Genomic DNA, 17,437 nt, shown 5'->3' with positions numbered 1-17,437 from the left:
TTTTTTAGTGAGAAAAGAGTAACAGTCCTTTGTCTCTTGGTAAGTCAAATATATAAATTAAATTCCAACATTTCCTGATGTTCACACAGCTAAAATACTTGGAATTTTTATTTTTGTAAAATATAGGAATATAATGAGGGCGTTTCTCAGTTACTTTCATTTTCTAAATGAGTTTTTAATTCAGATTCACAATGATCTAGTCAAATTGACATGTATATAGGCCTCTAATAACGGCTAACATTATAGGTAGTCACGATGTGAACATCTGTACCTGCTAAGTATATCTCAGTTCTAATTTAAGGTGTTACCTTTAGGAGTTTAAGAAAAGAAAGATTCACAAGGCCTTTTAAGTCTCTAATTTTTCTTAGTAAAGCTAATAGGCAGGATATCACTTAATAATGATCAAGGTACTCACATTGACAGCCATTTTGAAAATGGACTAGTGCCTTAGATAATTGCATACCATAAAACAACCTTTGGTCAAAGCTGGACAAGGCTTTCTGAGATCATCTTGTCCATATGCTCTTCTGATTGTTTTTAAGGGCACTGAATTTTTTTATACTGTCCTGTACCTTTTATTTAATTTATATTTGGGTTTAATAATGTATAACATAGTATATATTATTTAGTAATATATTTAAATATCTTTTTATAGTTAATGCAAACAGTTGTACCTCATTTTTTTCATTTTTCCATTTTATTAGGTAGAATTTTTACAATTTGACTGCATATATACAATTTATTGCATGTAAATACATATACACAATATACTGCACATATTTTTAAAATTTACATATATGTACTGTTCATTGTTTCCAAGAACAGTTTAAAGCTTTAGCTTTTTTTTTTTTAGAGCTTTAGCTTTATAAACTTACATAGTTACCAAAGGAATAAAGCCAACTACAAAATAAGAATCAAGAGGATGCAGTAATCCAATCATAAAGGACAGTCAAATGTTAAGGGCACTGAGTTTTATTTAAGTGTTCATATATCCAGGACTTTGTCGGAGTTTAATGGAAAAGATAACAGTAATACAAGACTCTTATACTTCTTTTTAAAATGACTCCTTTGTTTAAATTATATATTTTCCTGTCTGTAGGTGATCTTTGTGAATTGAATTGAATAATGGAAAGATGTCTTGAAAATACAGTGCGATCACCCAGGTCCTGCAGCATAGCCTACTTAGTGTTTGATTTCTTCTTTGGCCTTAGGGGGTTATTGGTGAAAGTTCAGTTTGCTTAAGCTGACTGTGTGATGAGTAACGCACATTAGTTTTTATTGTCTTATATGGAAATGTGGAAACTGTTGCTGCTTGAAGGTAATTAGGTAGTACCTAGGAGGAGTACCTTCCCTTTGTCCTCTTCTACTAGCTTCTCTTGCATATTATTGAGGAAACACAATGGCAGCTTATTTAAATGCATGTGTAAAAAGCTACAATGAAATTTTATTTTTACAAAAGCTTTGTCGAAAATTGGAGGTGACGGGCATTTCTTAGTTTTATTTCTTACATATAATGGATTAAATGGACTGCTTAAAAATAATTACTTGACATAGTAAATTTTGTTAAATGAAATTGTATTAAAGTTAGTTATATTTTTCAACTATATAAAATAGAGGCATCTGAGAAGACTTTATGATGTTTACCTAAAACATGGCCCAGTGAGGTATGTCATTTAAAGTTTTCTTTGTTGCAAAGTTGACTTATTATACTTGTTGGTGTTGGTAGCTTTTCTAGTGCATCCGAGGTCGATTTTGTGAGCACCTTTGGAAATGAAGGACATCTTTATGTTGCTGATCCTGTGAACACATTGATAACTGTGGCTTCTACAATGTCTAACACACAGTAGGCACTTGATTCATGTTTAACAAATGTATAATAAATTTGCTTTATATAATCTATAAAGCATCATATAAATGCATATTATTATCACTACCATATGTGTTTTATAGATTGGAGAATAGAATTTATCAAGCTTTTCAGTTTTGCAGTTTGTTTTCTTGGCTCCCACTTTTCTGATTGGCAGACTGAGGCATAGATTGGTAAAATTTAAGGGTTGACAGTACCAAAATTTAGGTTAAAAATGAACCCTATTTATCAGTCCCATCATTAAGCCTGTTTAGTCACACGTTCTTTACCATAATAATAATGGCTTATTTTATATAAAAGAGCAAGATTGGAGGGTCTAAATGATTCTTACTATACTTATTAAAATCGTAATTTAATATAGCAGTTTGGACCTCTAGTATACACCACAGCATAAACTCATCTTGTAGTATCCATGGGGATTGATTCTGGGACCCCCATGATACCAAAATCCGAGGATTCTCCCTTATATAAAATGATATAGTATTTGCATATAACCTATGCACATCCTCCCATATGTATACTTTAAAATCATTATATTACTTGTATTAGGTATATACAAGGTAAATGCTATGTAAATAGTTGCCTGAGTGCAGCAAATTCAAGTTTTGCTTTTTGGAACTTTCTGGAATGAAAAAAATAGAGTTTTGAACTGAAGTTGGTTGAATCTGCAGATGCAAAACTAGTGGATAGGGAGGGGCAACTGAATACTAAAAGGTTTTTTACTCTTTGAGATATGATTAACATACAGAGCTGTGGAAGTTTAAGGTGTACAGAATAATGATATGACTTACATATATCATGAAATGATTACAGTAAGTTTAGTGAACAACTGTCATCTTACATAGTTACAAAATTAAAGAAATAGTGATGAGAACTCATAGGATTTACTCTTAACTTTTATATGTAACATAAACATACAAAAGTGTTAATTATATTAATCATGTTGTACATTACATCCCTAGTACTTATTTATCTTATAACCAGAAGTTTTTACCTTTTGACCACATTTAATCTAATTCCTCCTCCCTCCACTCCCCACCTCTAGTAACCACAAATCTGAGCTCTTTTTCTATGAGTTCGTTTGCTTTTGAGTATAATAGACCTGCAACACTATGTTAGTTCCTGGTACACAGCATAGTGATTCGATATTTCTATACATTTCAAAATGATCACCATGATAAATCTAGTTATGATATGTCACCATACAAAGATATGACATAGTTATTGACTGTATTCCCCACACTGTACATTTCATGCCCGTGACTCTATTTTGTAACTGGTAGTTTGTACCTCTTAATCTCCCTTAACCTATTTCCTCCCCTTCATTCTCCTCCACTCTGGCAACCACCTATTTGTTCTCTGTAACTATGACTCTGTTTCTGTTTTTTGTTTGTTCATTTGTTTTGTGTTTTAGATTCCATGTATAAGTGAAATCATACAGTATCTGTCTTTCTGTATCTGACTTATTTCATTTAGCATATATAATATCCTTGGTGAATCCACGTTGTCCCGCAAATGGCAAGATCTCTTTCTTTTTCATGGCGGAGTAATATTCCTGTGTGTGTGTGTGTGTGTCTGTGTCTGTGTGTGTGTACACACTGGATCTTCTTTACCCATTCATCTATTGATAGGCCCTTAGGTTGCTTCCATATCTTGGCTATGGTAAATACTGCTACAATGAACATAGAAGCACATATATCTTTTTGAATTAGTGTTTCCATTTTCTTTGGATAAATACCCAGGAGTGGAACTGCTAGATCAAATGTAATTCTATTTTTAATTTTTTGGAGAATCTCCATACTGTTTCCCATAGTGACTACTCTTACAGATTATTTTTAAGGAAAAGAAAGGACATTATGAGATTTCATTTATTTCAGGCAAGTAGAACCTACTATATTAAGAAAAAAATAAAGCTTTTAGTGTGGACATGAGTCTTAAATTCACTTTAATTACTAGGTAGGGAAATTAAGTTATTATTAAAGAACACATTTTTTTTTCCCTTAAGAGAGGCACTGGCAATTGAACCCAGGATCTTATGCGCACGCCAAGCATGCGCTTTACCACTGAGCTGTATCCCCTACCCCGAGGAACACACTCTTATTTAAAAAAAGGTTTTTGAATTATAACTTGGATATTTAAAATGTTATTGTAGTCAGAACTACAGGATTTAGTATAAAATAGTTTGTCCTTTCATTTTGTTTTTATCCTATCCTGATGTTATCTTATTTTCCTACTACTTTTTTCTACTTCAACTGTGTTGCTTATTTTAAACTTATTCTATCTTGCTTAATTGTAAATTTATATATGTATGTTATATTTATGTTTCAAAGATATGATTAAATATAAGTCTACAGTTGTTTTCTGGCACACAATTTGACCCCTACAACACAACTCTAATCATATCAGTTCCTTCTTTAAAAACCTTTGACGCTCTTATCTTGTCACCCATATTAACTACAGGCTTTTCAGCCCCGGCTTCGAGGTTGGCCACAATATAGCAGTAATTCACCTCTTTTGCCATCTCTCCCTATAGTCTATATTCTATATTCTATATTCTATATATAGCCCTATATTCTAGCAAAACTAAATGACTTACATTGTTTCTTATTCAGGAATACACCTCCCTATTATGCCATTCTAATTTTCCTTTACTAGAAATGACTTTCTGCCTTCATTTCTGCCAATCTAAAACCTGCCTTAAGTTTTCCGGAAATGTATTATCCTTCACAAAACTTTTCCTGATTTCCCAACCTGGATGCAGTTTCTCTTTCAAACTTTCAGATTTCTACTCCCCCCCCCCCCACTCATATTAAGCATATAGTAGTTGTTAAATAATTACTTGGCCATCCAAAGACTGATTAAATAGATTAGTTATTATTTGGCAGATGTGTCACTAACACACTTTCCTAATGAGAAGGAAGTACTTAGCTTTCTGCCATGTACTTTGAATACAAAGTATCAGATTCTTGATATCACAGACCCAAGTGTCATCCTGTCCATTCATCCTAGTGGATCACTTTTTGGGGGAAGAACTTTGCTGATAGGCATTTATCTTTCCCTCCTTGTTTCTTTCCATTTCTGGGTGGTTTTAGTTTTGGCCTGATACCCATAGGTAGTTGTACCCTTTGGAAACTTCTCCATTCAGCAGAACCAGTGTCTGGCAGTGCTTGGGTAGTTTGAGCTTTGGAAACAGGTTGGGGGCTGTGTTCCTGAGGGAGGTGGAGTAAGCAGAGGTAGTAGATTGATACGCCTTATAAGGTTGCCCTTTCAACTTGGAAAGATTGGTGCCAAATAGAATCTTTTTAACATACAAGAAGGATGCATAGGTACATGTTTTAATAGGAAAAAATCTGTTGAATTTATCAAAATTGAGTGTTAAAACTTTTCAGGGAACAAAAGTAATTGTTTTCCTTTTAAAACTAAATAAACACTCTTGAAGACTGTGTGCACTTATTTTGTAGTCCACATTGAAAAAAAACACATTCTGGAACCTGTACCTTACTATCTGTATATATGCTGTCATATTTTCTAACTTTTCCTTAAAATTGTACTTTGTTCCCAGTAGCTGGTCAAGCTTTTAGCTTACCAGGACTGATTGCTTCTCAATTTGTATGCTTCCTAACATACACACCACATTTTTTCTCAAGTTTAGTTTACATTAATTATAGCAAGACACTAAGGAATGACCCACTTTATGAAGTGATCTTTAGGAACAGATCAACTTGTGTTTTTTTTTATAACTTTTTTTATTGAGTTGTAGAAACTTGTGTTATTTTAATACCATAAAGAGATGAATTTAAGCAGCTTTAAATATCAGTGAGGGTTATTTCTTTTTTGTGGTTGTTCCCTTGGGACTGGTGAGGGTTATTTTTTATTTGCTGCTTCTGTCTACCTTCACATTCTCAGAGCTCAGTATATTCACTTAGAGAGTCTTCTGAAAAGCTAAGTTAAGATGGTCTGTAATGAGTAAATTAGAACTAAGGAAACACATTAAGACTTGGATAATGGAACATGGAAGGTGCTCATTTCCCTGACGTGGTTTTGGTTTTGTAAAGGTTACTCTATTGTACCCTTAGGAGATATTTTGTTTTCTGGAAAGAGACTCAAGGAAGATTATCATGAAAACTCAGACAAGGGAAAAGGTGCTAAAATTAAATGAAGAAAGTAGAATGTAGGCAGGAAGCCCATGTGTGTTTCAAAGTGAACAATTAAACTGCATCTCCTATTGTGACAGTGTGATTTATTGATGTTTTGGTGAGCTTTCCTGATTTTAATAGTGGTGAGTTTATATTGGAATCCATATATGTGCACATCATTTAAAATAGAATAAAGCACTTTAATTCTAATTTTTAAAGAAATAATAGTCTTGTTTTCTAACTTATTAAGTAGAGAATTCCCCTGTGAATTGAGCCCTTTGTCTTTCTGATTTCTTAACTTTCTGCCTAGTAATTCTACTGTCTCTGCCGCTGTCTAGCTTAAAACTGAGACAGTGTGTGTGTGTAATATGTATACACGTGCATATTCATAAAAAGTACATTAGTTGGGTTATGCTGCAGCCAATCCAGGTGGCTTGAAACAGTGAAAGATTTTTTTCTCCTTATGTGGCCATGGTAGATCTGCAGGGGAGCCTTACTCATGTCACTCAGTGATCCAGGCTGATGGAAAAGCCACTTCTTGTTCACTACTGGTCACCAGGCTCAGAGAGAAAAGAAGTCCGGAGGGCCTCTCATTAGCAGTTAAATACAATAGCTCTGAAATGACTCATATTGCTTATTTCACAACATGATGGCCAGAACTAGTCCTTTAGTCCCACGTAGCTATGCAGGGTAAGGAAACACAGCACTGCCTGTGTGCCAGGGAGGCCACTGAAAATATTGATAAACAGCACCATCCTTTTGATCATCAGATACTCAGTCTACTCTCTCTCACAGGCAAAATACACTCACTTCCTCCCCACAGTAGGGAACCCCAAGGTCCTCACCAGTCATGGCATCAAGCTTGAAGTCCAGGTTCTCTGAGTGAGGGCGTGATGACTAGTGGTCTGTTCATAAGGAGATGATGCCCTTTTCGATCATAGAACTATGAAGGAAATTGACAGATAGTTTGTTGAGCTCACATACAATGTACAATGGTGACTAGCAACAGAATGATAAAAAATAAATACTCCCCTTTGAAAGGGGGAAGAACAGGAGCATTTAGTGGACGGCAGCAAATTCTGCAGTCCCTCTGAGCAGTCACTGAGATGGTCTTTCCAGGGGTGGGGAATGATGTGGAAGAAACCCCGACTTGAGTCCTTAGCTCTTTAGCGGTAGTTCACTTGTCTGTTTTTGTTTTTGTTTTTGTTTTTGTTTTTGTTTTTGTTTTTGTTTTTGTTTTCTTTTGCTCTGTAGCTAATCCTCTTGGACCTCCTCCTTCTTTCTTTTTTTCCCTATTATTTCCTATTATGTTCCAAATGCACCGTAGGACGATTCCCTTTCAGGAGGATGAACAGCTTTCTTAGCCCACTTCCTGCCATAGATGCTTGAGAACCCAAAGATCATTTTAATAAGTCTTAAGCCCAGGCTGGTGGTTCTTTTGGCTGTATAACTCTCAAAAACTTGGTTGGCTTTTTATTTCTTTGTTTCTAGTCAGTTCTGTGTGCCCTAGCTACATTCACAGTTCTCTTCTAACCATGCTTCATAGATTTGCTGCGTGTCCCTGCCTTAGTGGTCCCCTACTTCTTCCTTGACCTGATTTTGAGTACTGATATTTCTGCTATAATGCCATATATGCTTTCCTGAATTCTACAGAGTTGTACCCCAAAATAAACAGGACTTAAGGGAAAAATAGGATTGGGCAGACCACTCAAAAACTGGAACACTGTAACCAGTGCACTAATAAGAACAAAATTAATTAAAATAAAACAGTAGCGTATTACATGTCTACTGGCATATGCACTCAGTGTCAATCAGTTGAAGCTTTACGGACTCAGTGTCTTGGTTGTTTCCTCCTCTGAGGTTTTGGGGTCTTGAAGACATTTACTTACAATAGAGACTAGTCTCATTACAATAAAAAATTTGATCTGTGCTATGGTGTAGGCTTCAGCAATCAAAAACTTTTTTTCTTTTTGAAACACAGGAGGAGAAACATACCCTCAGCTTCACTGGATCTAAAGTAGAAAGCACAGTGGTTCAAGAAGTTGCTGGACCAGCCACAGCTTGTGTTAAAGGAGGGTGCAGAAGTGGGATGGTTAGCTTTGTTAATGTCCTCATAGATTGCTCAGGCTTTCTCTTTAACTGTGGGGATGCTTTCTCCTGATCACATCAAACAGGGAGATGGTGTACAAACCAACATGACTTCTGTGTTACGCTGACATCATTTTCATGTGTACTAATCATATTTGAACTATTTGACGTCAGAGAAATATGCTTTGTAGCAAAATAGACAAAGAGACTACTTTGGTGAGAGAACCTCTCTTTAGTCTCTTTTTAGAAAAGCTGTTTTATTCAGCACCTCTCTAATCAATTCGGAGGTTTTATCAGTGATTGTGAAGACCAAATCTTTGACTTGATCTTGCCTCAAGACTGAATTCTAATCAGCATTTGTAGCTCAGAGATCTTCTTTTTTGTGTTAAACGCTTGCTTTTTCTAACTCTACGGATCACTGACTTTCTGGACTCCTTTTATTCCGGATTGTAAACTGATCGATTCTTTTCTGATTTCATCCTTCTCGTGTAATAATTTGTCAAATACAGCCAACGGTAACCAACACACTCTCTTAATAATCCGTTTCCCCACCAGAGCTGTAAGTTCTTGTGGCATATTAGCTGTCTTCTGAGATAATTAGGTGGTAGTTTCACCACTGCACAGTATGAGTTGCTATCCTTTTAGCCTCCAGTAACTTTTTCCTTGCCTCCTTCCACCCAGCTCCTGAGCCTTTGCCATATACGTTAGGTTTTTTGAAGAGGCAGCACCACACTTCTGGATTCCACCTGTATCAGCTGGCATAGACCAGGTTATGCTGCAGTAGTAAACAATGCAAGATCTCAGTGGCTTTAAAAACACATTCTGCGTCAGATTACATAAAAAAACAAAATTGAAAAAAAAATCCACACTCTATGCATGTCCTATAGGTCATTTTGTTGCTCAGGCACCCAGGTTGATAGCAGTGGGAGCAGTCATCACCCCGAGGATTGCTGGTCCCTGTCACGGAAGGAAAAGAGGGCTGGAGGGTCTCATACTGCTTTTCCATGTGTCACTTCTACTTCTGCTGTAGGGGCTGGAAGTAGTTACACAGCCCCACCCAACTACAGGGGAGGGGACAGGGTCAGAAAGTGCAGTCCTGTCACATGCCCAGAAGGCAGAGGGCCAGGGGCATTTGGGAAGAATGCATTAATGACTACCACAGAGGATTTCCCTTCATTTATTTTCCTTCGTCTTCGTGATTTTTGTTTTACTCCTAGTTTTTGCTGGTTAACTGAATTTTACTGTCCTTCCTCCCTTGCTTAATTTGAGATAATTAATGTGGGTAAGTTTATTTACAGTACTTGTAGTTTACGTTATTTATTTCCATGGGCCATATGTTTGGGCAATACAAAATAAAGCCACTATGATTTTCCTACTTAAAATACAAGGTATGAAACTGATGCAAAAAGGTATGTGGTTACAGGAATAATTGAGTTTAAATTATCTTAGAATGTCATTTGTCATAGTAAAATAGACTTTCGGCTTTCGAGTCAGGCAGGTCTGAGGTCAAACCTTGCTTCTGTCATTTAATCTTAGATATGTGATCTTAGACAAATTATTTAACCTCTCAGAGGCATAATTTCCTCTTTTGTAAATACAAAAAGTATAAATAGATCTATTCAGATGTCAAGTAAAACATGGTAGCATTTATCACTACTCCTTTCTGAAATTCTAAAATGAAAGTAAAATAATTTTTTAATTTTTATTTTTAAAATTTGGGGGGGCTGTAATTAGGTTTATTTATTTATTTGTTTATTTATTTATTTAATGGAGGTTGTGGGGGTTGCATGCTAGGTATGCACTCTACCACTGAACTGTACCGTCCTCCTAAAATAATTTTTTTAAGATAAAATCCATAAGGAGAGAAAATGGATGAGAGATAATAAAAGGAATGATATAAATAGTTGTGAATTACATATTTATTATAATCATGATAGTGTAAGCAATAAATACTGATTTTACCAAAAAAGTTGTGAAACAACTATATTGGAAGGATGAAAGGAGAGTTGGGAGCAGTAAGGTAAGAAAACTATAGTGGGAGACAAGTGGTAATGTCTAAAATTGAAAAAAAAAGTCAAGAAATAGAAATAGAATCACCTTGTTTAGAAATATGGACGTAAATACAAGGGGAAAGGGAGGTGGAGCAGCTGAAATGAACACTGGTCTCAGGTATGGGACTCAGATGAATGGAGCAGGCAGAAAATGGCTGTTTGGTTATAAAGCTTGCAGTATATTTGATCTGTAAAACTATATGTGCTTTTTTTTAAGTGATTACTTTGATAAAAAAAATTAAAAATAAGTTTAAAAATCAACCCCTAGGTTTTGTGGTGGGTGTTAAGATAGAAATAATAAATAATAAGCATGTTAACAGTGCCTATGCACATAGCAGGTATCCAGTAAATACTGGTTTCCTTCCTTTTGTCAATTAGGCAGGGTATGCGCTTGCAGTAATATGCATATGACTCAGAGGTTAGGTGGTTGGCTAAGCAGCAATGTGAGGTATGTCACAAAGCAAATTATGTACCCTTCTAATCTTTTTTTTAATGAATGGTTTTATTTTTCTTGGAACCATATCAACCCTATGGTTACTGTTTCTTAGAATTTAGATTTCTGTGCAACTGACACATGAAAAATCATCTGGTTATTGAGTTGATCTATAGAGCTGTGCGTGGAATGAATTTTAAAATACTTAGCAACTTTGGAATTGCTCTAGTAAACCTAAAAACAATAATATCTATGCCTAGATTATAAATCATTTAAGGCCAGGGACATTTCTCTCTCTTCTATTGTTATGTCAGTTAGCTGCTTTATTTTCCTGGTCCACAGTGCCTAGCCCACTACCAGCTTTATTCTGTGAGCTCTCACTGTGGCGGATGGTGGTGACTGATGTTGAAAAGAAAGCCAGCCACCATGATGTTCTTGTGTGTTTCATGGACGGCACATATTGTGTAACTAGACTGTAAACTCCTTGTGGACACAGACCGTATATTCTGCCATATCAGTACATCTGGGATAATGAATGCTACACAGTAGCAGATATTCACTTAGTCATCAAATACATACTGAACACCTAAGTGCCAGTAGTCACTGTGCTAAACTCTGTGGATATCTTGGTGAACTGGATAGATAATGACTCCTGATTTCTTAAAATTTACATTCTAACAAAATGTTTGTTGAGTTCATGTAACTCAGTAAAATGATGGCCCACACTGAACCATGTAAGCAGAATAAAGAATTGTGTATATGAAGAGTTTAATCACTTTAAGATATATTTGTTGTGTGATGTAAATGCATGCTGTAAGAAGGAAATAAGTGGTATCTGATCTTTTTTCTCTTTGCTTTTTCTTTGCAGATAAGATGCTACAAGTCACTTGCAGCTCTCTTCAAAAGAAAAATCACTAGTGCTCTGCTCTTGCCACAATACCAAACCTTTTGACTTATGCTTTGGTGCTGCAACACTGGAAGAATTGCACACAGGTTCCAGGAATACCTTTTTTTCATTTGAGTGATTCTTTGTGGATGGGAAAAGATTTGAGTCTTAATAATTACCCTGTTTTAAAGCTATTTCTCTGTAGTCTGAACTGCTTAATAAATTGGGCCACTTACCCATAAGCCACACAGCCAGTTCTTGTCAGGAGCTGGTTGAAAACTGTGCTGTGCATGTAGCAGGGATGGCACAAGAAGACAGCCGTCGTGGTCAAGTGCCATCTACCTTTTATCATGGTGCCAACCAAGAACTCGACCTGTCCACCAAAGTGTACAAAAGGGAATCAGGAAGTCCTTATTCTGTGTTAGTGGACACCAAGATGAGCAAACCGCATCTCCACGAAACAGAGGAACAGCCATTTTTCAGGGAGACAAGAGCAGTGTCTGACGTGCATGCTGTTAAAGAAGACCGGGAGAATTCTGATGACACAGAGGAGGAGGAGGAAGAGGAAGTCTCTTACAAAAGGGAGCAGATCATAGTGGAGGTAAACCTTAATAATCAAACATTAAATGTATCTAAAGGGGAAAAGGGTGTCTCTTCTCAGTCCAAAGAGACTCCTGTTCTTAAGACAAGCAGTGAGGAGGAAGAGGAAGAGAGTGAGGAAGAGGCCACTGATGACAGCAATGACTATGGCGAGAACGAAAGGCAGAAGAAAAAGGAGAAGATAGTGGAGAAGGTCAGCGTTACACAAAGGAGAACCAGGAGAGCTGCCTCTGTTGCCGCAGCTGCCACCTCCCCCACTCCCAGAACTACGAGAGGTCGTAGGAAGAGTGTAGAGCCACCTAAGCGTAAGAAGCGGGCCACAAAGGAGCCCAGAGCACCAGTCCAGAAAGCTAAGTGTGAAGAGAAAGAGACTCTGACCTGTGAGAAGTGCCCCAGGGTGTTTAATACTCGCTGGTACCTGGAGAAGCACATGAACGTTACTCATAGGCGCATGCAGATTTGTGATAAGTGTGGCAAGAAGTTTGTCCTGGAAAGTGAGCTGTCCCTTCACCAGCAAACAGACTGTGAAAAAAATATTCAGGTAGGTTTCATCACCAAGAGGGCACACTTTCCAGGATAGAACCTGGCCTTTCAGACTCACCTGGTATCTGCCCAAGAGAATAAATATAATAGAGGCTGAAGGGACAGTTTTCACCAATTTATCTTTTTAAAAGCCCCTACTTTGGTCTTTTCAAAACCCAGGCTTAACATTTCTTTCAAAAGCACTGAATTTAACTGACGCTGGACTAGTGGGACCCAGGTATATTGGAAGGGGGATCTGTTGTAGGTGATTGACCAGGAGGTAAAGTCAACACCGACTTTGCACTGATATTTACTCTTGTAAGAACTGTAAAATAATTCATTCTGGCATCTTCTTTGTCAAGGTGGGAGATACCAAGTAAAGTCAGTTGTAGAGAGAGGTCCTTTTCTAAGGTTTAAAAGGATGCCAGAGTCTAGTGCAGTTGATGGGGACAAAAACTTTAATGACTCAGACTGGTGGAAATGGAAGATCTCCAGGAGGGAGTTTGCTTTTACCAGTGGAGAGATGACACCATAAATTTGTCAAGAGGCTGAGCCCATGGGAATATGCAAACTTTAACCAGAGGCTAAGCTGGTGGAAAATGTGGCCCACCTGGCAGTAGGGTTCTGTAATGCTACGGTGCAATATTGTTAAGGTCACAAAACCTGGTCTCCAAACAAGGCTGGTGCCTTGAAACGACTATGCTATGCTGTGATAGGTTAAGAGGTTTGCTAATGATATTATGTTGAGTGAATTGTATTATGTTGAGCTATATTGATTTACACATATGAATGCATATTAATATTCATAAAAGGTAAGTCTGTTAATGTCTCCAAAAGATACATAAAATATAAATATTCTGTACCATATTTAATGTAAACTTCCTTCAAAAGATGAAGTTGTTTTGTTTTGATGTGTTTCTTGCAGTACTCCTAAGTTAGAGTGCTCCTTATTTTTCACTTTTCCTTCTTGCTTTTAATCAACACCTGAGATCATTGCTTTACTTTAGAGATTTTTTTAAAATATAAATTACATTTGCTAAGAATTCACTGCTGTTTGATTGTCAGTTGTGACTTGATCTCTGACATGCTTGGTAAATAAAAGAAGATTGAATCCTGGCCTCTACCCTCCAGTGCTGCCGGCGCCGCGGCTTGGTTAGGAGTCAGGCCAAGGGGAGGTGGTGCTGTGCTGCACCCTAGGGCCCAAACTTGGTTCTGTAACATTCATTGCTGAAAAGGTGTATACTGATCTTGACGTTTATAGTTTTTTAAAACTTAAACTTGCATTATTAAGTACAAGAAAGAAAACATTTAATAAATCCTTTTTCTGTGACTTTCTTCACTATTCCTCACAATAATACATTTAAACTTGTATTTAGGTTTTGTTTTAACTCTCTGTATTCCTAATCCTCATGACCTAGTAACAAGTAAAAATTAAAACTGGACCCTGCAAAATGGCTTATAGGATTGTCTGTCCTTTTCTCAAGCAATATCCAACCAGAGGCTTATCTTTGAGACTCTTCTCAGAGTCCTTATTTCCTAAAGTGACAAATAAAGGTTTTCAGAGGTCTTTATTTACAATGAAAACAAGTTCCCTTAACTATCCTAGAGTCTGATGGTTACCTAGAACTTCCTGGTGGTGTTTTTAACCAGAAGTATTTTACTTTGATACATGTTACAACACTCTGGGCTAGTCATGATCCGTGGAGCTAGGCGGGTCTGCCCGTGTCTGCTGCAGATGCACGTACAAGGCACCTGGAGCTGGGCTCTCAGGGAAAAGGGAGGGGGATACCAGCATTGAGGGGTTGTATTAAATTCTGCCAGAGGGAAATGTTTAATAGAGAAAATTAGATTGGAGGGAATATAATAAAATCTTAATAATTTATATTAACGAAGGCTCCAAATGCATTCTTTAAGGTACAAAAGCATTGTTTTACTTCTATAGATCTATAACCATTAACGTATGTTTTGTTTTATCATGTTTTTATTTACGCTAATTTAAAATTAGTTTGTACTTTCTGGTAAACACCTGTTAACTGCGTAGTGACCCATGTGTAGGAAACAGCTGCTCTTGGTAATCATATATTAAAAACTTGAAAGTTCTTTTCAAAGATACAATATTAATTTCATAAGAAGGAGTCAGTTCTTTGATATTAGTGGAACTTTCCTTTTTGTCTTACTATTTGTGTGTTTCCATGCTCCCAAAGTGTCTCTAAAAAATTTGTCTTGGAAAATAGAACATAAGGATGTTGGTGTTGTAATCTGGACTTCATGGCGGAATAATTATTAGTCTGGATTCTGGCCTGTGCCACTAATCTAAAGCACACCCATTTTATACTGGCAGGCCCCGTAAATAAAGATTATTTTTATTTATCCTGCTCAGTGTGTTTCCTGTAATAAATCATTCAAGAAACTCTGGTCCCTTCATGAACATATCAAGATTGTCCATGGATATGCAGAAAAGAAATTTTCCTGTGAAATTTGTGAGAAGAAATTCTATACCATGGCTCATGTGCGGAAACACATGGTTGGTAAGTTTTTCTGTTGCTTTTCTCTCACACCTATAATTTTCCCTTGTTTTCTGGTGCGTTTTATGCTTTGTATTGGGCAGGATATGAGGAACTGCCTTACTTTAATTGGTTTTGACTTGTTGAAACTAAATACAACATGTCTTCAGTAAGCATCACCAGATTGGATGGTGGAGTCTTCCACACCTAGGTTTCTTTTTAACATTGTTATTTATTTTTTCCTTCAGAACGTTGCTATTAAAGCCTCACACGTTAGAGTGTTAGAGCGTAGTAAATTAAGATGGCCTGACCACTTTTACAGTAGGATGTATCTCTCTTCCAGTTTGAGCCTTTTGGTGGACTGATTTTGAGCGTAAGTGCATTCTGTGTTGCAGCACACACGAAAGACATGCCATTTACATGTGAAACCTGTGGAAAGTCATTCAAACGCAGTATGTCACTCAAGGTGCACTCCTTGCAGCATTCCGGAGAGAAGCCCTTCAGATGCGAGGTAAGGTGTGCGCCGCCTGCTAGGCCCAGGCGTGGGGGCTGGCATGCGTATTTGTGGTGAGCAGTGAGGGAGGTGTGCTAGTGCAAGGCACAAGGCTGTGTTTCCACAGGCCGTCAGATACGTGCTCTGAGCACTGTGTGTCATCTCACTGCCAGGTAGAGAGTGGTCATTTTTAACACAGTGTTAACTCTCTTGGGTTAGGTTAAACTTGGGACTAACACATGGTGAGTTATTTTACTTTTCTCAGTAATTCAGAGAAGTTGGATATACTTCAGTGAAAATTATTTGAGAAATTTTCCCTTTTACTAATAACTCAGCTGCAGAAATATACCAGAACCAAATAGTGACACAAGCAAGTTCTGTTTTGAGTGTGAAAAGTAAACCTAATCTCAGACTGTGTAGGGTGGGCGCAAGTGAAGCTGCTGTGCTTGGCATTCAAAAGTCTCCACTGTGTCCAATGCAGAATTGTGACGAGAGGTTTCAGTACAAGTACCAGCTGCGCTCCCACATGAGCATCCACATTGGGCACAAACAGTTCATGTGCCAGTGGTGTGGCAAGGATTTCAACATGAAGCAGTACTTCGACGAGCACATGAAAACACACACTGGTAAGAATTTCTTGGGAAAGGTACGAATATGTCTCAAGTACTTGTTGATGATCACCTGTGAGTCTGTTTATTTAAAAATCTAAACCACAAATCTGCATTCTAAGTGCAAATTCCACTTTAAATAAACCTAGTATATAAAAATAATGGATTTATAGTACTGAAATATTAGGCTTTCATAACTATTTGAAAAAGAATTGTTAGTGCCTTTTAACTGTGGGTTAGTTCAAAGCAATGGACTCTTTATTTGGGGCACAGGATCTCCTGAGATTGTATGAAACTTGTTTTGTGTGTGTGCATATGTTAGTTTTCTAAGGAAAGGGTTCTTTCTGGACCTTTAAAAAAAAATGGAGGATATTGACTGCTTTTAATAGAGTACTCTCTCAGTATTCTTAAAATTTGATTGGGTTAGATTTATCAAAAGTCACTACTTTTCACAAACACATCCATTAAAAGAGGTTAAATAATATTTTAACTGCTTTGTGTTTTCAGGCATATATGTTTCATAGCACAGATTTGAGTCTTGGAAGCATTCAATCAGCCAGCCTCCAAGAAGCTGGTTAGAGTAACAGCCCCTGTGAACACTGGAGCATCGTATCTCAATCCAACTTGATGCTCTGGAATTAGCTGTCTTTGCACAAATTGAACAGTATGAAACATTTTAAAAGTTTCTAAATAAAATCTAGTCACAGGATTCCAGGTACTATTAGTCTGCAGAGCAGCAGAGCTAGAAAGTGCCGCAAGCAGTTATCTTGTTTGGCCTGCTTAGCTAGTGGTGAGACATTCTGCCATGGCTGGAGCTCTGCAATTCCCATTTCTCTATTGAAATCCAAAGGAAAATGCCTGCCTGATGGCAGAAAAGAGCACCTTAGATTTTAAGGGTTAAGATCAAGGAAGAGTCATGAGAGGAGTTCAAATAAATTACATCTCAGGAGGTAATAATAACTTTGAAGCCTAAATGAATAGCAGGATATATCAGAGTGTTTAACAAGTTCTCCTCTTATAATCTGGTGGCTCTTGGATAGGCTCTGAGTTCTGAGTCACTTCTAAGATTGCAGTTTTTTGTTAATTCAGCAGGAACCTATGGAACTAGGCAGAAAATAAGTTTTTTTGAAGACAGGAGTTATGTCACATTTACACACAGTGCTTGGCACATAGTAGATACCCAGTAAATGTTTGTCACAGGATTGGAAGGAACCTCCAGCCACTGAAGCCTCTGTCTCTGCTCTCACCT

General features: G+C 37.1%; 1 protein-coding gene across 4 annotated transcripts in view; it reads left to right on the top strand.

The window, feature by feature from the left end:
• Positions 1-17,437, top strand: part of ZNF652 (zinc finger protein 652) — a 56,789-nt gene that overhangs the window by 24,479 nt on the left and 14,873 nt on the right. For all 4 annotated transcript variants that reach the window (XM_074343005.1, XM_074343007.1, XM_074343006.1 and 1 more), the window contains 4 exons: positions 11,444-12,602; positions 14,964-15,111; positions 15,483-15,598; positions 16,062-16,206. In XM_074343005.1, the coding sequence (XP_074199106.1) occupies positions 11,763-12,602; positions 14,964-15,111; positions 15,483-15,598; positions 16,062-16,206 (1,249 nt within the window). In that variant the 5' untranslated portion in view covers positions 11,444-11,762. The remainder of the gene's footprint in view (positions 1-11,443; positions 12,603-14,963; positions 15,112-15,482; positions 15,599-16,061; positions 16,207-17,437) is intronic.

This window comes from Camelus bactrianus, chromosome 16 (assembly GCF_048773025.1).
Source record: "Camelus bactrianus isolate YW-2024 breed Bactrian camel chromosome 16, ASM4877302v1, whole genome shotgun sequence".
Taxonomy (NCBI): Eukaryota; Metazoa; Chordata; class Mammalia; order Artiodactyla; family Camelidae; genus Camelus; species Camelus bactrianus.
This window is presented reverse-complemented; position numbering and strand designations above follow the sequence as displayed.